Source organism: Oncorhynchus kisutch, linkage group LG26, assembly GCF_002021735.2.
Source record: "Oncorhynchus kisutch isolate 150728-3 linkage group LG26, Okis_V2, whole genome shotgun sequence".
NCBI lineage: Eukaryota > Metazoa > Chordata > Actinopteri > Salmoniformes > Salmonidae > Oncorhynchus > Oncorhynchus kisutch.
Genome location: NC_034199.2, coordinates 31358151 through 31370969, shown reverse-complemented (window position 1 = coordinate 31370969; position 12819 = coordinate 31358151). Strand labels below are relative to the sequence as shown.

General features: G+C 40.5%; 1 protein-coding gene across 1 annotated transcript in view; it reads left to right on the top strand.

Annotated features, from left to right (window-relative positions):
• The window catches only part of itga4 (integrin alpha 4), a 38480-nt gene that overhangs the window by 19838 nt on the left and 5823 nt on the right, over positions 1–12819 (top strand). Inside the window, exons 16-23 of the mRNA XM_020462231.2 lie at positions 4825–4977; positions 5457–5533; positions 8435–8585; positions 8767–8865; positions 9991–10067; positions 11831–11920; positions 12029–12116; positions 12251–12358. Coding sequence (XP_020317820.1) covers positions 4825–4977; positions 5457–5533; positions 8435–8585; positions 8767–8865; positions 9991–10067; positions 11831–11920; positions 12029–12116; positions 12251–12358 — 843 coding nt within the window. The remainder of the gene's footprint in view (positions 1–4824; positions 4978–5456; positions 5534–8434; positions 8586–8766; positions 8866–9990; positions 10068–11830; positions 11921–12028; positions 12117–12250; positions 12359–12819) is intronic.

Sequence of the window (12819 nt, the reverse complement as noted above, 5' to 3'; positions counted from 1 at the left end):
GGCAAGTCGGTTAGGACATCTACTTTGTGCATGACACAAGTAATTTTTCAACAATTTTTTACAGACAGATTATTTCACTTAATTCACATTATCACAATTCCAGTGGGTCAGAAGTTTACATACACAAAGTTGACTGTACCTTTAAACAGCTTGGAAAATTCCTGAAAAATATTTCATGGCTTTAGAAACTTCTGATAGGCTAATTGACATCATTTGAGTCAATTGGAGGTGTGCCTATGGATGTGACCACGCAGCCGTCATACCACTCAGGAAGGAGACGCGTTCTGTCTCCTAGAGATGAGCGTACTCTGGTGCGAAAAGTGCAAAACAATCCCAGAACAACAGCAAAGGACCATGTGAAGATGCTGGAGGAAACAGGTACAAAAGTATCTATATCCACAGTAAAACAAGTCTTATATCGACATAACCTGAAAGGCCGCTCAGCAAGGAAGAAGCCACTGCTCCAAAACCGACAAAAAAGCCATCGTTAATGACCATCGTTATGTTGGAGGAAAAATGGGATGCTTGCAAGCCGAAGAACAACATCCCAACCGTGAAGCATGGGGGTGGTAGAATCATGATGTGGGGATGCTTTGCTGCAGCAGGAACTGGTACACTTCACACAAAAAGATGGCATCATGAGGTAGGAAAATTATGTGGATATGTTGAAGCAACATTTCTAGACATCAGTCAGGAAGTTAAAGCTTGGTCACAAATGGGTCTTCCAAATGGACAATGACCCCAAGCATACTTCCAGACTTGTGGCAAAATGGCTTAAGGACAACAAAGTCAAGGTATTAGAGTGGCCATCACAACGCCCTGACCTCAATCCCATAAATGATTTGTGGGCAGAACTGAAAAATCATGTGCGAGCAAGGAGGCCTACAAACCTGACTCAATTACACAAGCTCTGTCAGGAGGAATGGGCCAAAATTCACCCAACTTATTATGGGAAGCTGGTGGAAACATTTGACCCAAGTTAAACAATTTAAAGGCAAATACGAATTGAGTACATGTAAACTTCTGACCCACTAGGAATGTGATGAAAGAAATAAAAGCTGAATAAATCATTCTCTCTAATATTATTCTGACATTTCACGTTCTTAAAATAAAGTGGTGATCCTAACTGACCTAAGACAGGGCATTTTTACTCTGATTAAATGTCAGGAATGGTGAAAAACTGATTTTAAATGTATTTGGCTAAGGTGTATGTAAACTTCCGTCTTTAACTGTAAATGTATTGGAATGGCCTAGTCAAGTCCCAGACCTCAAACCAGTTGAGAATCTGTGGTATGACTTAAAGATTATTGTACACAAGCGGAACCCATCCAACTTGAAGGAGCTGGAGCAGTTTTGCCTTGAAGAATGGGCAAAAATCCCAGTGGCTAGATGTGCCACACTTATAGAGACATACCCCAAGAGACTTGCAGCTGTAATTGCTGCAAAGGGTGGCTCTACAAAGTATTGACTTTGGGGGAGTGAATAGTTATGCACGCTCAAGTTTTCAGTTTTTTTGGTTTATTCCTTGTTTGTTTCACATTTAAAAATATTTTTCATCTTCAAAGTGGTATGCATGTTGTGTAAATTAAATGATACAAACCCCCCCAAATCTAGGCAACAAAATAGGAATTTAAAAAAAATATATATATATTTGAGATTCTTCAAAGTAGCTACCCTTTGCCTTGATGACAGCCGTGCACACTCTTGGCATTCTCTCAACCAGCTTCATGAGGAATGCTTTTTCAAAAGTCCCACACATGCTAAGCACTTGTTGGTTGCTTGTCCTTCACTCTGCAGTCCAACTCATCCTAAACCATCTCAATTGGGTTGAGGTTAGGTGATTGTGGAGGCCAGGTGATCTGATGCAGCACTCCATCACTCTCCTTGGTCAAATAGCCCTTTGGGTCATTGTCCTGTTGAAAAACAAATGATAGTCCAACTAAGTGCAAACCAGATGGGGATGGCGTATCGCTGCAGAATGCCTTAAATTCCAAATATATCACTGACAGTGTTACCAGCAAAGCACCCCCACGACATCACACCTCCATGTTTCATGGTAGGAACCACACATGCGGAGATCATCCGTTCATCTACTCTGCGTCTCACAAAGACACTAGTTGGTACCAAAAATCTCAAAGTTGGACTTATCAGACCAATGGACAGATTTCCACAAGTCTAATGTCCATTGCTTGTGTTTCTTGGCCCAAGCAAGTCTCTTCTTATTGGTGTCCTTTAGTAGTGGTTTCTTTGCAACAATTCGACCATGGAGGCCTGATTCAGTTGGTGTTGAGATGTGTCTGTTACTTGAACTCTGTGAAGTGTTTATTTGGGCTGCAATTTCTGAGGTGCAATTTACTCTAATGGACCTATCCTCTGCAGCAGAGGTAACTCTGTGTCTTCCTTTCCTGTGGCGATCCTCATGAGAGCCAGTTTCACCATAGCGCTTGATGGTTTTTGCGACTGCACTTGAAGAAACTTTCCAAGTTCTTGAAATTTTCCCTATTAAACTGACCTTCATGTCTTAAAGTAATGATGGACTGTTGTTTCTCCTTGCTTATTTGAGCTATTCTTGCCATAATATGGACGTGGTCTTTTACCAAATAGGGCTATTTAAAAAAAAAAACAGGTAGGCTAGTTGAGAACAAGTTCTCATTTACAACTGTGACCTGGCCAAGATAAAGCAAAGCAGTGCGACACAAACAACAACACAGAGTTACACATGGAATAAACAAACATACAGTCAATAACATAATAGAAAAGTGTATATGGGGTAAGATAAGGGAGGTTAGGCAATAAATAGGCCATAGCTGTACTATTGTTTCCTTTCTTTTTTTTATTCCACTTTGACATTACTGAGTATTTTGTGTAAGTTGTTGACAAAAAATGACAATGAAATCTATTGTAACCCCACTTTGTATCACAACAAAATGTGGAAAAAGTTGAGGTGTGTGAATCTTTTTGAAGGCACTGTATATGTCACCAAGCAGCGACTCATTCAGTCTAGGCCTGATATTTTTATTTTTACAGGGACAGTGCACATTAATCAACGTTGCAGTAAAAGTGCCGGTTTTAGCCAGCCGGCTAATTTTCAACCGCAGTCCCTAAGATAAGATGTATGTATGGTGACATTGGGAAGTTCCAAATGACATATCACTTTACATGGGAGGGAACATGGTGATCTGAATGGTAATAAAATAGGGACTGGGTCTAGTAGGGGGGATTTAGTGTGTGTGTAGGATTAGGGAAAGGGAGATACCTAGTCAGTTGTCCAACTGAATCCATTCAACTGAAATGTGTCTTCCACATTTAACCCCTCTGAATCAGAGTGGTGCAGGGGGCTGCCTTAATCCACATCCACGTCATTGGCGACCAGGGAAGTGTGGGTTAACTGCCTTGCTCAAGGGGAGAACAACATATTTTTACATAGTCAGCTCCTACCCGCCAGGCTACATGCCGCCCCAGTGTGCATGCGTGTATGTGTAATGTTCCAGGTGTTTGGTGGGGCCCCTCCTGACTCTTCCCCCATTCTCTCTTCTAATCAGGGCCATCTAAGTTAGCTCATGTTTAAACCCACTCACTAATTAATGGAGGACTCTCAAGTCTCTCTTTGAGCTGAACCATACTGGCCTTTTCTTATTAATAGCTAGAGATGGAGTTATTGGAGACCATAAACCAGTGTCATTATCTGTCAGAGGAAATCAAAATGTGTGTGTGTGTGTGCGTGAGTGTTTGTGTGACCATACATTTGATGTATTTTTAAAGTTTAATGAATGGGTCATGTCAGTAATGAATGTTATAAACAGCAGATGTGGCAGTAGGATAGTACAGGGGACTGGTAGGAGAATGTGACTATGACTGAAAGGTTGCTGGATTGAATCCCCGAGCTGACAAGGTAAAAATGGGTCATTCTGCCCCTGAACAAGGCAGTTAACCCACTGTTCCCCGCTAGGTTGTCATTGTAAATAATAATTTGTTCTTAACTGACTTGCCTAGTTAAATACAAATACTGTCTCAGGGGCTTTTCTGTCTTACTCTCACACATCCCCCTCATACTGTATGCATCTTAAAGGTTTGATATAGAGTCATTCTTATGTAATGGTTAGATGTGTTTTAGGTTTATTTAGCCACTCACATACTGTACAGTACACATGAGTCCGTATGTATGATCAGCGCTGTATTGCCAAAATCCTGTATGTTAATGAATGGGCTCTGGTGAGTGGTTTTACATTGAGAGAGAACACCACCATACAGTTACTCAGTTTGTGGTTAAACTAAACCTCACAGAGTGGAGAAAGCTGTGCATGTATGGCTAATGAAACACTGGTTTTTAGCTACTATGTCTGCTCACTGATAAAAGAAGAGAGAGTGGGACATAAGAGCCATTCAAGTGTCTTGTTCTATAGATACCATGCTTTATTTGACAGTGTATTCAATAATTCAGTCGTAGAAATGTTTAGCAGTTCTCTTTCTGTTTCATAACATTGTAACTTATAATATTTTGCAACAATTTAGCAGCAACAGCTAAAAATATACATTTTTTGTCTTGAATAAAAACTGTATCTCAGAATGTCCCTTGAGCTAAAGGCAGGTGTGGCAGAGGAGAGCAGAGGCTCTTTGGGACATCTGCAGTGGGACATCTGCAGCTCTTTCAGTGGGACAGAGAGCACAGGACACTGTAACATTGTGCCAGAGCACAGACAGGCCCCCACAAGAACTTACTCAAGAACAGTCAATTATCACAGTCGAGCCAGAAGCTCCCCTCTACCCAAGGTTGTATGTACAGTAAATTAAAACTTCCATTCTCTGTATGTCTTTCCTTTTTAGAAAGATGTCCGGGATATCTTCACGCCCATCCATTTTGAGGCAACGTACGCCCTCAGACAGCACCCTGTCCATACCTGGGGATTCAGAATATTCCCAGCCCTGAAACCCATCCTGCAGCAGAGAGGGGGGCACAGCAACCTGGTAGCCAATAAGGTGAGTCTCTTACATCTATCCACTCATATCGATGCATGGTTAGGAGAATAGGACCCATTTTTTAGACACAAATTTAGCTTAGTCCTGGAATTAAAAATCATACTCAATGGGAATTTCCCTGCATTGAAATTGTTCTTTAGTCCGGGTACTAGGCTTAATCTATGTCCGGGGAACCGATGCTACACTCTTAGAAAAAAACTAGCTATGTAGAACCTAAAAGGTTCCAGGTTAAATCATTTTGGGTTCCTTGTAGAATCCTTTCTTTAGAGTGTGTTATATGGAACCCAAAAAGGTTCTACCTGGAACCAAAAAGGGTTCTCCTATGGGGACAGCCGAAGAATCCCTTTGGAACCCTTTTTTCTAAGAGTGTAGAGTTCTCCACTTACATCCATGTATGGTAGTTACTGTATATTAGAGGATACATTACTGTATTTTCAGTGATGCATCATCATCATCTAACAGTAACCTTCCTTCTCCAGACTGAGTTTGCTCGGTACTGTTCATTGGCCAACTGTTCAACCAATCTGCAGGTCTCTGCATACCTGGTCTTACCACAGTAAGTAGCATTTAGCATAAATGTTCAACTAGAATATGTTGGTGTTTTCTTTGTAATACAATATTTTGTCTTGAAGCTTTTACTTTCTATTTCTTATCTCTGTTGAAGGTTTACTTTACAAATTAATTACAGCATCCCGAAACAAAGAATATTTCTGTGGAAAACAACCTTCATAGGATTAGATCAGGTGTTGACTGTGGTGCCCATGATGTCAATACTCTCCAGTTCACGTCATTAAGGGGGGATTGTTGTACATGTTTATTCATGGTCACATTTCCCCTTAAACCCTTAACTGCCAAGCTCATTTCTGTTACGGCCAGGCTAATACAGTATCTGATTATTCATGACGCAGAGGTGTGTGTGTGTGTGTCTACCTTGCTAAGTTAGATGAGAAACATCAGACTTGTGAGCCCCTCATTGTTTGTGTCATGGAAACATACGCACGCACATGTACACATACACATACACCTCCCCCCACCCCCCACACACACCTTCAGACCCACTTACCCACAAAGCAGCAAATTCTTCAACATGGACATGAGTCATTTTAAAACACCTTTTCCCTCCCCATACTGGACACACAGTGCTTTGTTGAAAAGCTGAGTATGCATAGCCTCTTCCCCTAACAATACAGCTTGTCTAGGGGTACGTCCCAAATGGTACCCTAATCCCTACATAGTGCACTACTTTTATAAATGTAGTGCACTTCGTAGGGAATAGGGTGTCATTTGAGATGCGTGTCTCAGTGCCAGGTCAGTTCCCCTCCTAAGGTGTATAGTGACTAAGTCCTTGCTGTAAAGCCAGGGAATCCACAGGACTGCATAACAGGTACATTCTGATGTTTCCGTGACAGTGACTGTTTAGTCTGGTCTCCCCTGAAACCATGATTCTGGCACTTTATGGAAAGTTGTATGATTTAAGTCAATCAAAATATGAAATAAGATGTTATTTTTTTGTATGACTAAAGTCAATTCAAGTAAAGCAATATCACACCGATGGATGGGATTCGTTGGGGTTATAGCACAGATTTGCTGTAGTCACAGGTACAGTACAAGTCAAAAGTTTGGACATTTCTACATTGTAGAATAATAGTGAAGACATCAAACATAACACATGTAGTAACCAAAAAAATGTTAAAAAAATCTAAATATATTTTAGATTCTTCAAAGTAGCCACCCTTTGCCTTGATGACAGCTTTGCACACTCTTGGCATTCTCTCAACCAGCTTCACATGGAATGCTTTTCCAACAGTCGTGAAGGAGTTCCCACATATGCTGAGCACTTGTTGGCTGCTTTTCCTTCACTCTGCAGTCCAACTCATCCCAAACCATCTCAATTGGGTTGAGGTTGGGTGATTGTGGGGGCCACGTCATCTGATGCAGCACTCCATTACTCTCCTTATTGGTCAAATAGCTCTTACACAGCCTGGAGGTGTGTTGGGTCATTGTCCTGTTGAAAAACAAATGATAGTCCCACTAAGCACAAACCAGATGGGATGGCGTATCGCTGTGCTTTGCTGCTGTGGTAACCATGCTGGTTAAGTGTGCCTTGAATTCTAAATAAATCACAGACAGTGTCACCAGCAAAGCACCATCACACCACCTCCTCCATGCTTCATGGTGGAAACATTATCTGTTCATCTACTCTGAGTCTTACAAAGACATTGCAGTTGGAACCAAAAATCTCAAATTTGGACTCATCAGACCAAAGGACAGATTTCCACTAGTCTAATGTCCATTGCTCGTGTTTCTTGGTCCAACAAGTCTCTTCTTCTAATTGGTGTCCTTTAGTAGTGGTTTCTTTGCAGCAATTCAACCATGAAGGCCTGATTCACGCAGTCTCCTCTGAACAGTTGGTGTTGAGATGTGTCTGTTACTTGAACTCTGTGAAGCATTTATTTGGGCCGCAATTTCTGAGGCTGGTAACTCTGATGAATTTATCCTCTGCAGCAGAGGTAACTGGGTCTTCCTTTCCTGTGGCGGTCCTCATGAGAGCCAGTTTCATTATAGTGCTTGATGTTTTTTGTGACTGCACTTGAAGAAACTGTCAAAGTTCTTGAAATGTTCCGTATTGACTGACCTCCATGTCTTAAAGTGATGATGGACTGTCGGTTCTCTTTGCTTATTTGAGCTGTTCGTGCCATAATATGGACTTGGTCTTTTACCAAATAGGGCTATTTTCTGTATACCACCCCTACCTTGTCACAACACAACTGATTGGTTATCTTCTGTATTACCACCCCTACCTTGTCACAACACAACTGATTGGTTATCTTCTGTATACCACCCCTACCTTGTCACAACACAACTGATTGTCTTAAACGCAGTAAGAAGGAAAGACATTTCACAAATGAACTTTTAACAACACAAACCTGTTAATGGAAATGCATTCCAGATGACTACCTCATTTAAAAAAAAAATAACTAGTCAAGTCAGTTAAGAACAAATTCTTATTTACAATGACAGCCTACCAGGGAACAGTGGGTTAATTGCCTTGTTCAGGGGCAGAATGACAGATTTTTACCTTGTCAGCTCGGGGATTCAATCCTTTCAGTTACTGACCCAACACTCTAACCACTGGGCTACCTGAAGCTGGTTGAGAGAACGCCAAGAGTGCAAAGCTGCCATCAAGGCATATGGTGGCTACTTTGAAGAATCTAAAATATAAATATATTATGATTTGTTTAATGCTTTTTTGGTTACTACATGATTCCATGTGTTATTTCATCGTTTTGATGTCTTCACTATTATTCTACAATGTAGAAAATAGAAAAAATAAAGAAAAACCCTGGAATGAGTAGGTGTGTCCAAACTTTTGACTGGTACTGTATGAGGCGACAGCCTTCCAGTTTTATACATAGGGACCTATTCAATCCAGCCCCTAAGACTGTTAATCTTGCAGGAAACACAACAACATACAGTACTTTGCATTGGGTAATGGGAAGACCATCATGTTGAACACAACCCTGGTGAACGCTGGAGATGATGCCTTCCTCCCCAGGCTCCAGTTACGCTTCCCCTCCAACCTGCACTACATCAAAGTCCTTGATGCAGTACGTGTTTGATTTATTGATTACTCGGAGTAGCAGTTATTACATTTCTCACATAATCACCAATGTAATTTAGACAATGTGGCACTGCAATTCTAAGAAACACACAAAATCATGTGAATCTATGCGCTCTTGGATTGTAATAAATGACACACACAATCCCATTATCTGTTATTATTTTCAGAAGGAGAAGTATGTGAGCTGTGACATTTCAGAGGAGAACAAGACAATTGTAGGAATGGACTGTAGTGTTGGGAACCTGTACTTCAGCTCTGGAGCCAAGGTACTGTAGGCACAACACTCAAACTTACTCCAACCTTACTCTAATGTTACTCTAGCCTTATCCCAACCTTACTCCAACCTTACTCTAATTTTACTCCAGCCTTACTCTGCGACTTCAGCCTTACTATGTCACTCCAGCCTTACTCTACTGTTACTCCAACCTTGCTCTGTCACTCCAGTCTTACTCTAATGTTACTCCAACCTTACTCTAATTTTACTCCAACCTTACTCTGTTACTTCAGCCTCACTCTGTCACTCCAGCCTTACTCTAATGTTACTCCGGCCTTACTCTAATGTGACTCCAGCCTTAATATAATGCTCCTCTAACATTATTCCAACCATACTCTGTTACTCTAATATTACTCTAAGGTTACTCCAGAATTACTCAAACTTTACTTCCATGTTACGCCAATTTTACTCTATTAATCTGGGTCTGTACCCCACTGGGCACAGACATAAATTCAACGTCATGGATGGGTAGGTTACTTTCTTAATGTAATCCATTACAGTTACTAGTTACCTGTCTAAAATTGTAACAAGTAACATAACTTTTGGATGACACGAACTCAGTAATGTAATCTGATTACTTTGAGTTACTTTTGGATTACCTTCCCTTAAAATGCATTAGAAGAAGACAAAAAGGACCCATCAAATGCATTTAGTGTGTCATCATAGTGGTCTCTCGATCAGGAGCAAAAAAAAATGTATTGCACCTTTTTAAAATCTGAATTGAATGTCATTGAGAAAAACAGAAAGGTGTCTTAATGTATTTTTTTCAAACATCCTTTCTGAATTTAAAAGTAATCCAAGAAGCAATCAACTAGTTTTTCTGTAATCTGATTACGATATTTTTGCTGGTAATGTAACTAACTGATTACAGTTACATTCACACAAAAAATCAGATTGCCCTGTTCAATGTCTATTCCTTGTTGGTTCAACGTAAATTTACTGAAATGGCGTGGAAACAGTGTTGATTCAACCACTGTGTGCCCAGTGGGTATCCAGACCCATATCTTCTGTTTGCTGCCAATGCTGCTGCTGTTTTAAAGGCAGCGTTTTATAAACTGCTGTGTAAGAGGGTAATATCTTACTTGCTATCTAATCAGAATTTCTGTATTTTCTGCAGGTGAACATCAGCTTTCTGTTGGATGTAAACCAGAGTAGCAGTGCTGGTGACATTAGCATATCCATCAACACTTTTGGGTAAGTACAGACCCATAAAGGAAAGATGGATGCCCACACACTGAATGCGCCTGCAGTGTTATTGAGTGCAATGTTTTGACCCTAGGTCTTTGTCATAACCTTTATTTTGACTTTTGCAGGTAACTGGATCTGCTAACACCACTTCTGATCTTAGCACAGATCCTCTAACCCACAAATGCAATCGTTCTCCAAAATACATTAAACAATCGAATGGCACGTTTTTTAAACTGACGTCCTGTTACACCATCGGTGACGTCTTGTCAACCTTATCAAACCAAACAGACAGATCGTAAAACAGCCCAATGTGACACTGAGTGGATAAAACATTAGGAACACCCGTTCTTTCCATTACATAGACTGACCAGATGAATCCAGGTGAAAGCTGTCTTTGAATGAGGTATGGTAGTAGGTGCCATTGGGTTTTTCATGCTCAACAGTTTCCTGTGTGTATCAAGAATGGTCCACCACATTCAGCCAATTTCAGCTAATGTTTTGTACACGCAGTGTATGTGTTTGTTCTGTTGCTAGGGGGAACAGGAAACACAGTCCCAGTGACCTGAATTATTCAAATCAGAGGGTGCTGCAGGTTCCCTCTCTTGGTTTCCTCCTGTAGTTGTTACATTGTTGTGTAGTTGAGAAGTATATCCGGCGGCCCCTGTTTTGTCGTTTGGGTAAAGAAAAGCTTTGTAATGTTTGACAGTTTCAGAACACTCCATGTTCATATCTGGTAACACTTAACTGGAGACATTCCTTGCTCAGAGTTTTGTTCAGAGAATGTCACATTTTTCTAACAGCTGGAACAGCTTTTCCTGCAATCTAGAGCCATGATCGTTATGCCTAGTTCGATGTAAAAAAGATGTATATTTTTTCTGCATACGTTATCGAAGCATAGTTCTTTCCCTGTTCAATTATCATTTTAATTAATGAGGCACATTGATTATTTAAGAACCTTTATGCCGCAGGGGTTTAGTACAACTGCTACATTGGTACATAGTACCCAATCATTAATAAAGCAATTGTATTATTTTCTTAAGTCTAGCAACCTTGCCAGCAGGCATGTCAGCTAAGATAGACTAGCTACTCTAACTTGATTGGTAGCTAGTTATGATGTTGGGACATTTTTGTGTTATTATTTATTTAGTATTTATTTATTCATCAAGAAGGAATCAATATCCTACATAGCTTGATCAAATTAATTTACAAACACCTCCTGCGAGTCCTGCCCATCACCGGCAGCTAAAATCAAATCAAACACTGTGTGTGACTCTCTCTCTCTCTCCTCTTCCACTGGCAATACGGTCTGCATACATATCTTTGCTCGATAGTGCACCTTGGAAGGAACCACTTACTGGGGGGCTTTGCCTGGTCCAGTCAATGTGCCATCTCTACAAAATACCACTGACAATTCCTTTTAGCAATAATTATGAAGCTTAGTCGTTACTTTAACATCTGCACATTTTAAAAACAGGACAAATCTGAGGGGGCACATGCCCTTGTGCCCGTATGGGCATGACACCTCTGAAAACCATCTTCAAGTGTCATGTAATGCTTGAAGGTATGCTTTGGCCTCTCACTCTGATAAACAGTAGCAATGTGAAGATCTGCAACGTCTGATGTTTGGAACTTCTTTGAGTTGAATTCCTTTAACAGTATAATGGCATTGACTGCTTAAATGTTTTGTTTTCAATATATCAAATTGATTAATATGAAATGGAATCTAAATAGATCATTTCTTGTTTTTCTTCTGACATGGTCTTTTCCAGAGACAATTCTGAAAATGAGGATCTTCTGCATGACAACTCAGCCACTCTGATGTTACCGTTGAGATATGGCGTGGATGTCAGTGTCCATGGGTAAGACATTTATTTACAGTAACAAAGACAGTACCTCGCTCTTCATTGACAGTATATATAAACATGTCTTATTGTACTTCATAAGCTAATTACTGATCTCCCTTGCAGGTTTGTGACTCCAACATCCTTTGTATTTGGTGACCAGGAACCTACTCCAGTTGATTGCTACACAGAGACATTCAACTACACTTACAAGGTATGTACCATAGGAATACAATATAACATTGTTTTCTAACAGAAACTGATGTGATCATTACAGCCTAGTTTGAGTATTTGAATGACTGACTGCCTGGGTTTATACTGACATATTGTATCGGTGTGCCTTGGCAGGTTGTCAATATCGGTCCAAGCAAATCTCTCAACACGGAAGTTGAGATTGATATTCCCAAGATACTATCACCATATCCATACAGATTACTCCACATTGCAGATTTTCAGGTAAGAGTGTGATTGATTGATGAAATATTCCACCCTTAGCCGTGGTATATTGGCCATGTACCACAAACCCGAGGTGCCTTATTGCTATTATAAACTGGTTACCAACGTAATTAGACCATTAGATAGAACATTTCTGTCATACCAATGGTATATGGTCTATTATAAACTCTGTGGTTCGAGCCCTGAATGCGGATTGGCTGACAGCCATGGTATATCAGACCGTATACCACAGGTATGACAAAACATTTATTTTTACTGCTCTAATTACGTTGGTAAACAGTTTGTGATATATGGCCAATATACCATGGCTAAGGGCTGTGTCCAGAACATCCCTTAGCCATGGTATTTTGGCCATATACCACACCCCTTCGGGCCATATTGCTTAAATATACCACGGCTTTCAGCTAATCAGCATTCAGGGCTCGAACCACCCAGTTTATAATCACCAATATCTAACTTAT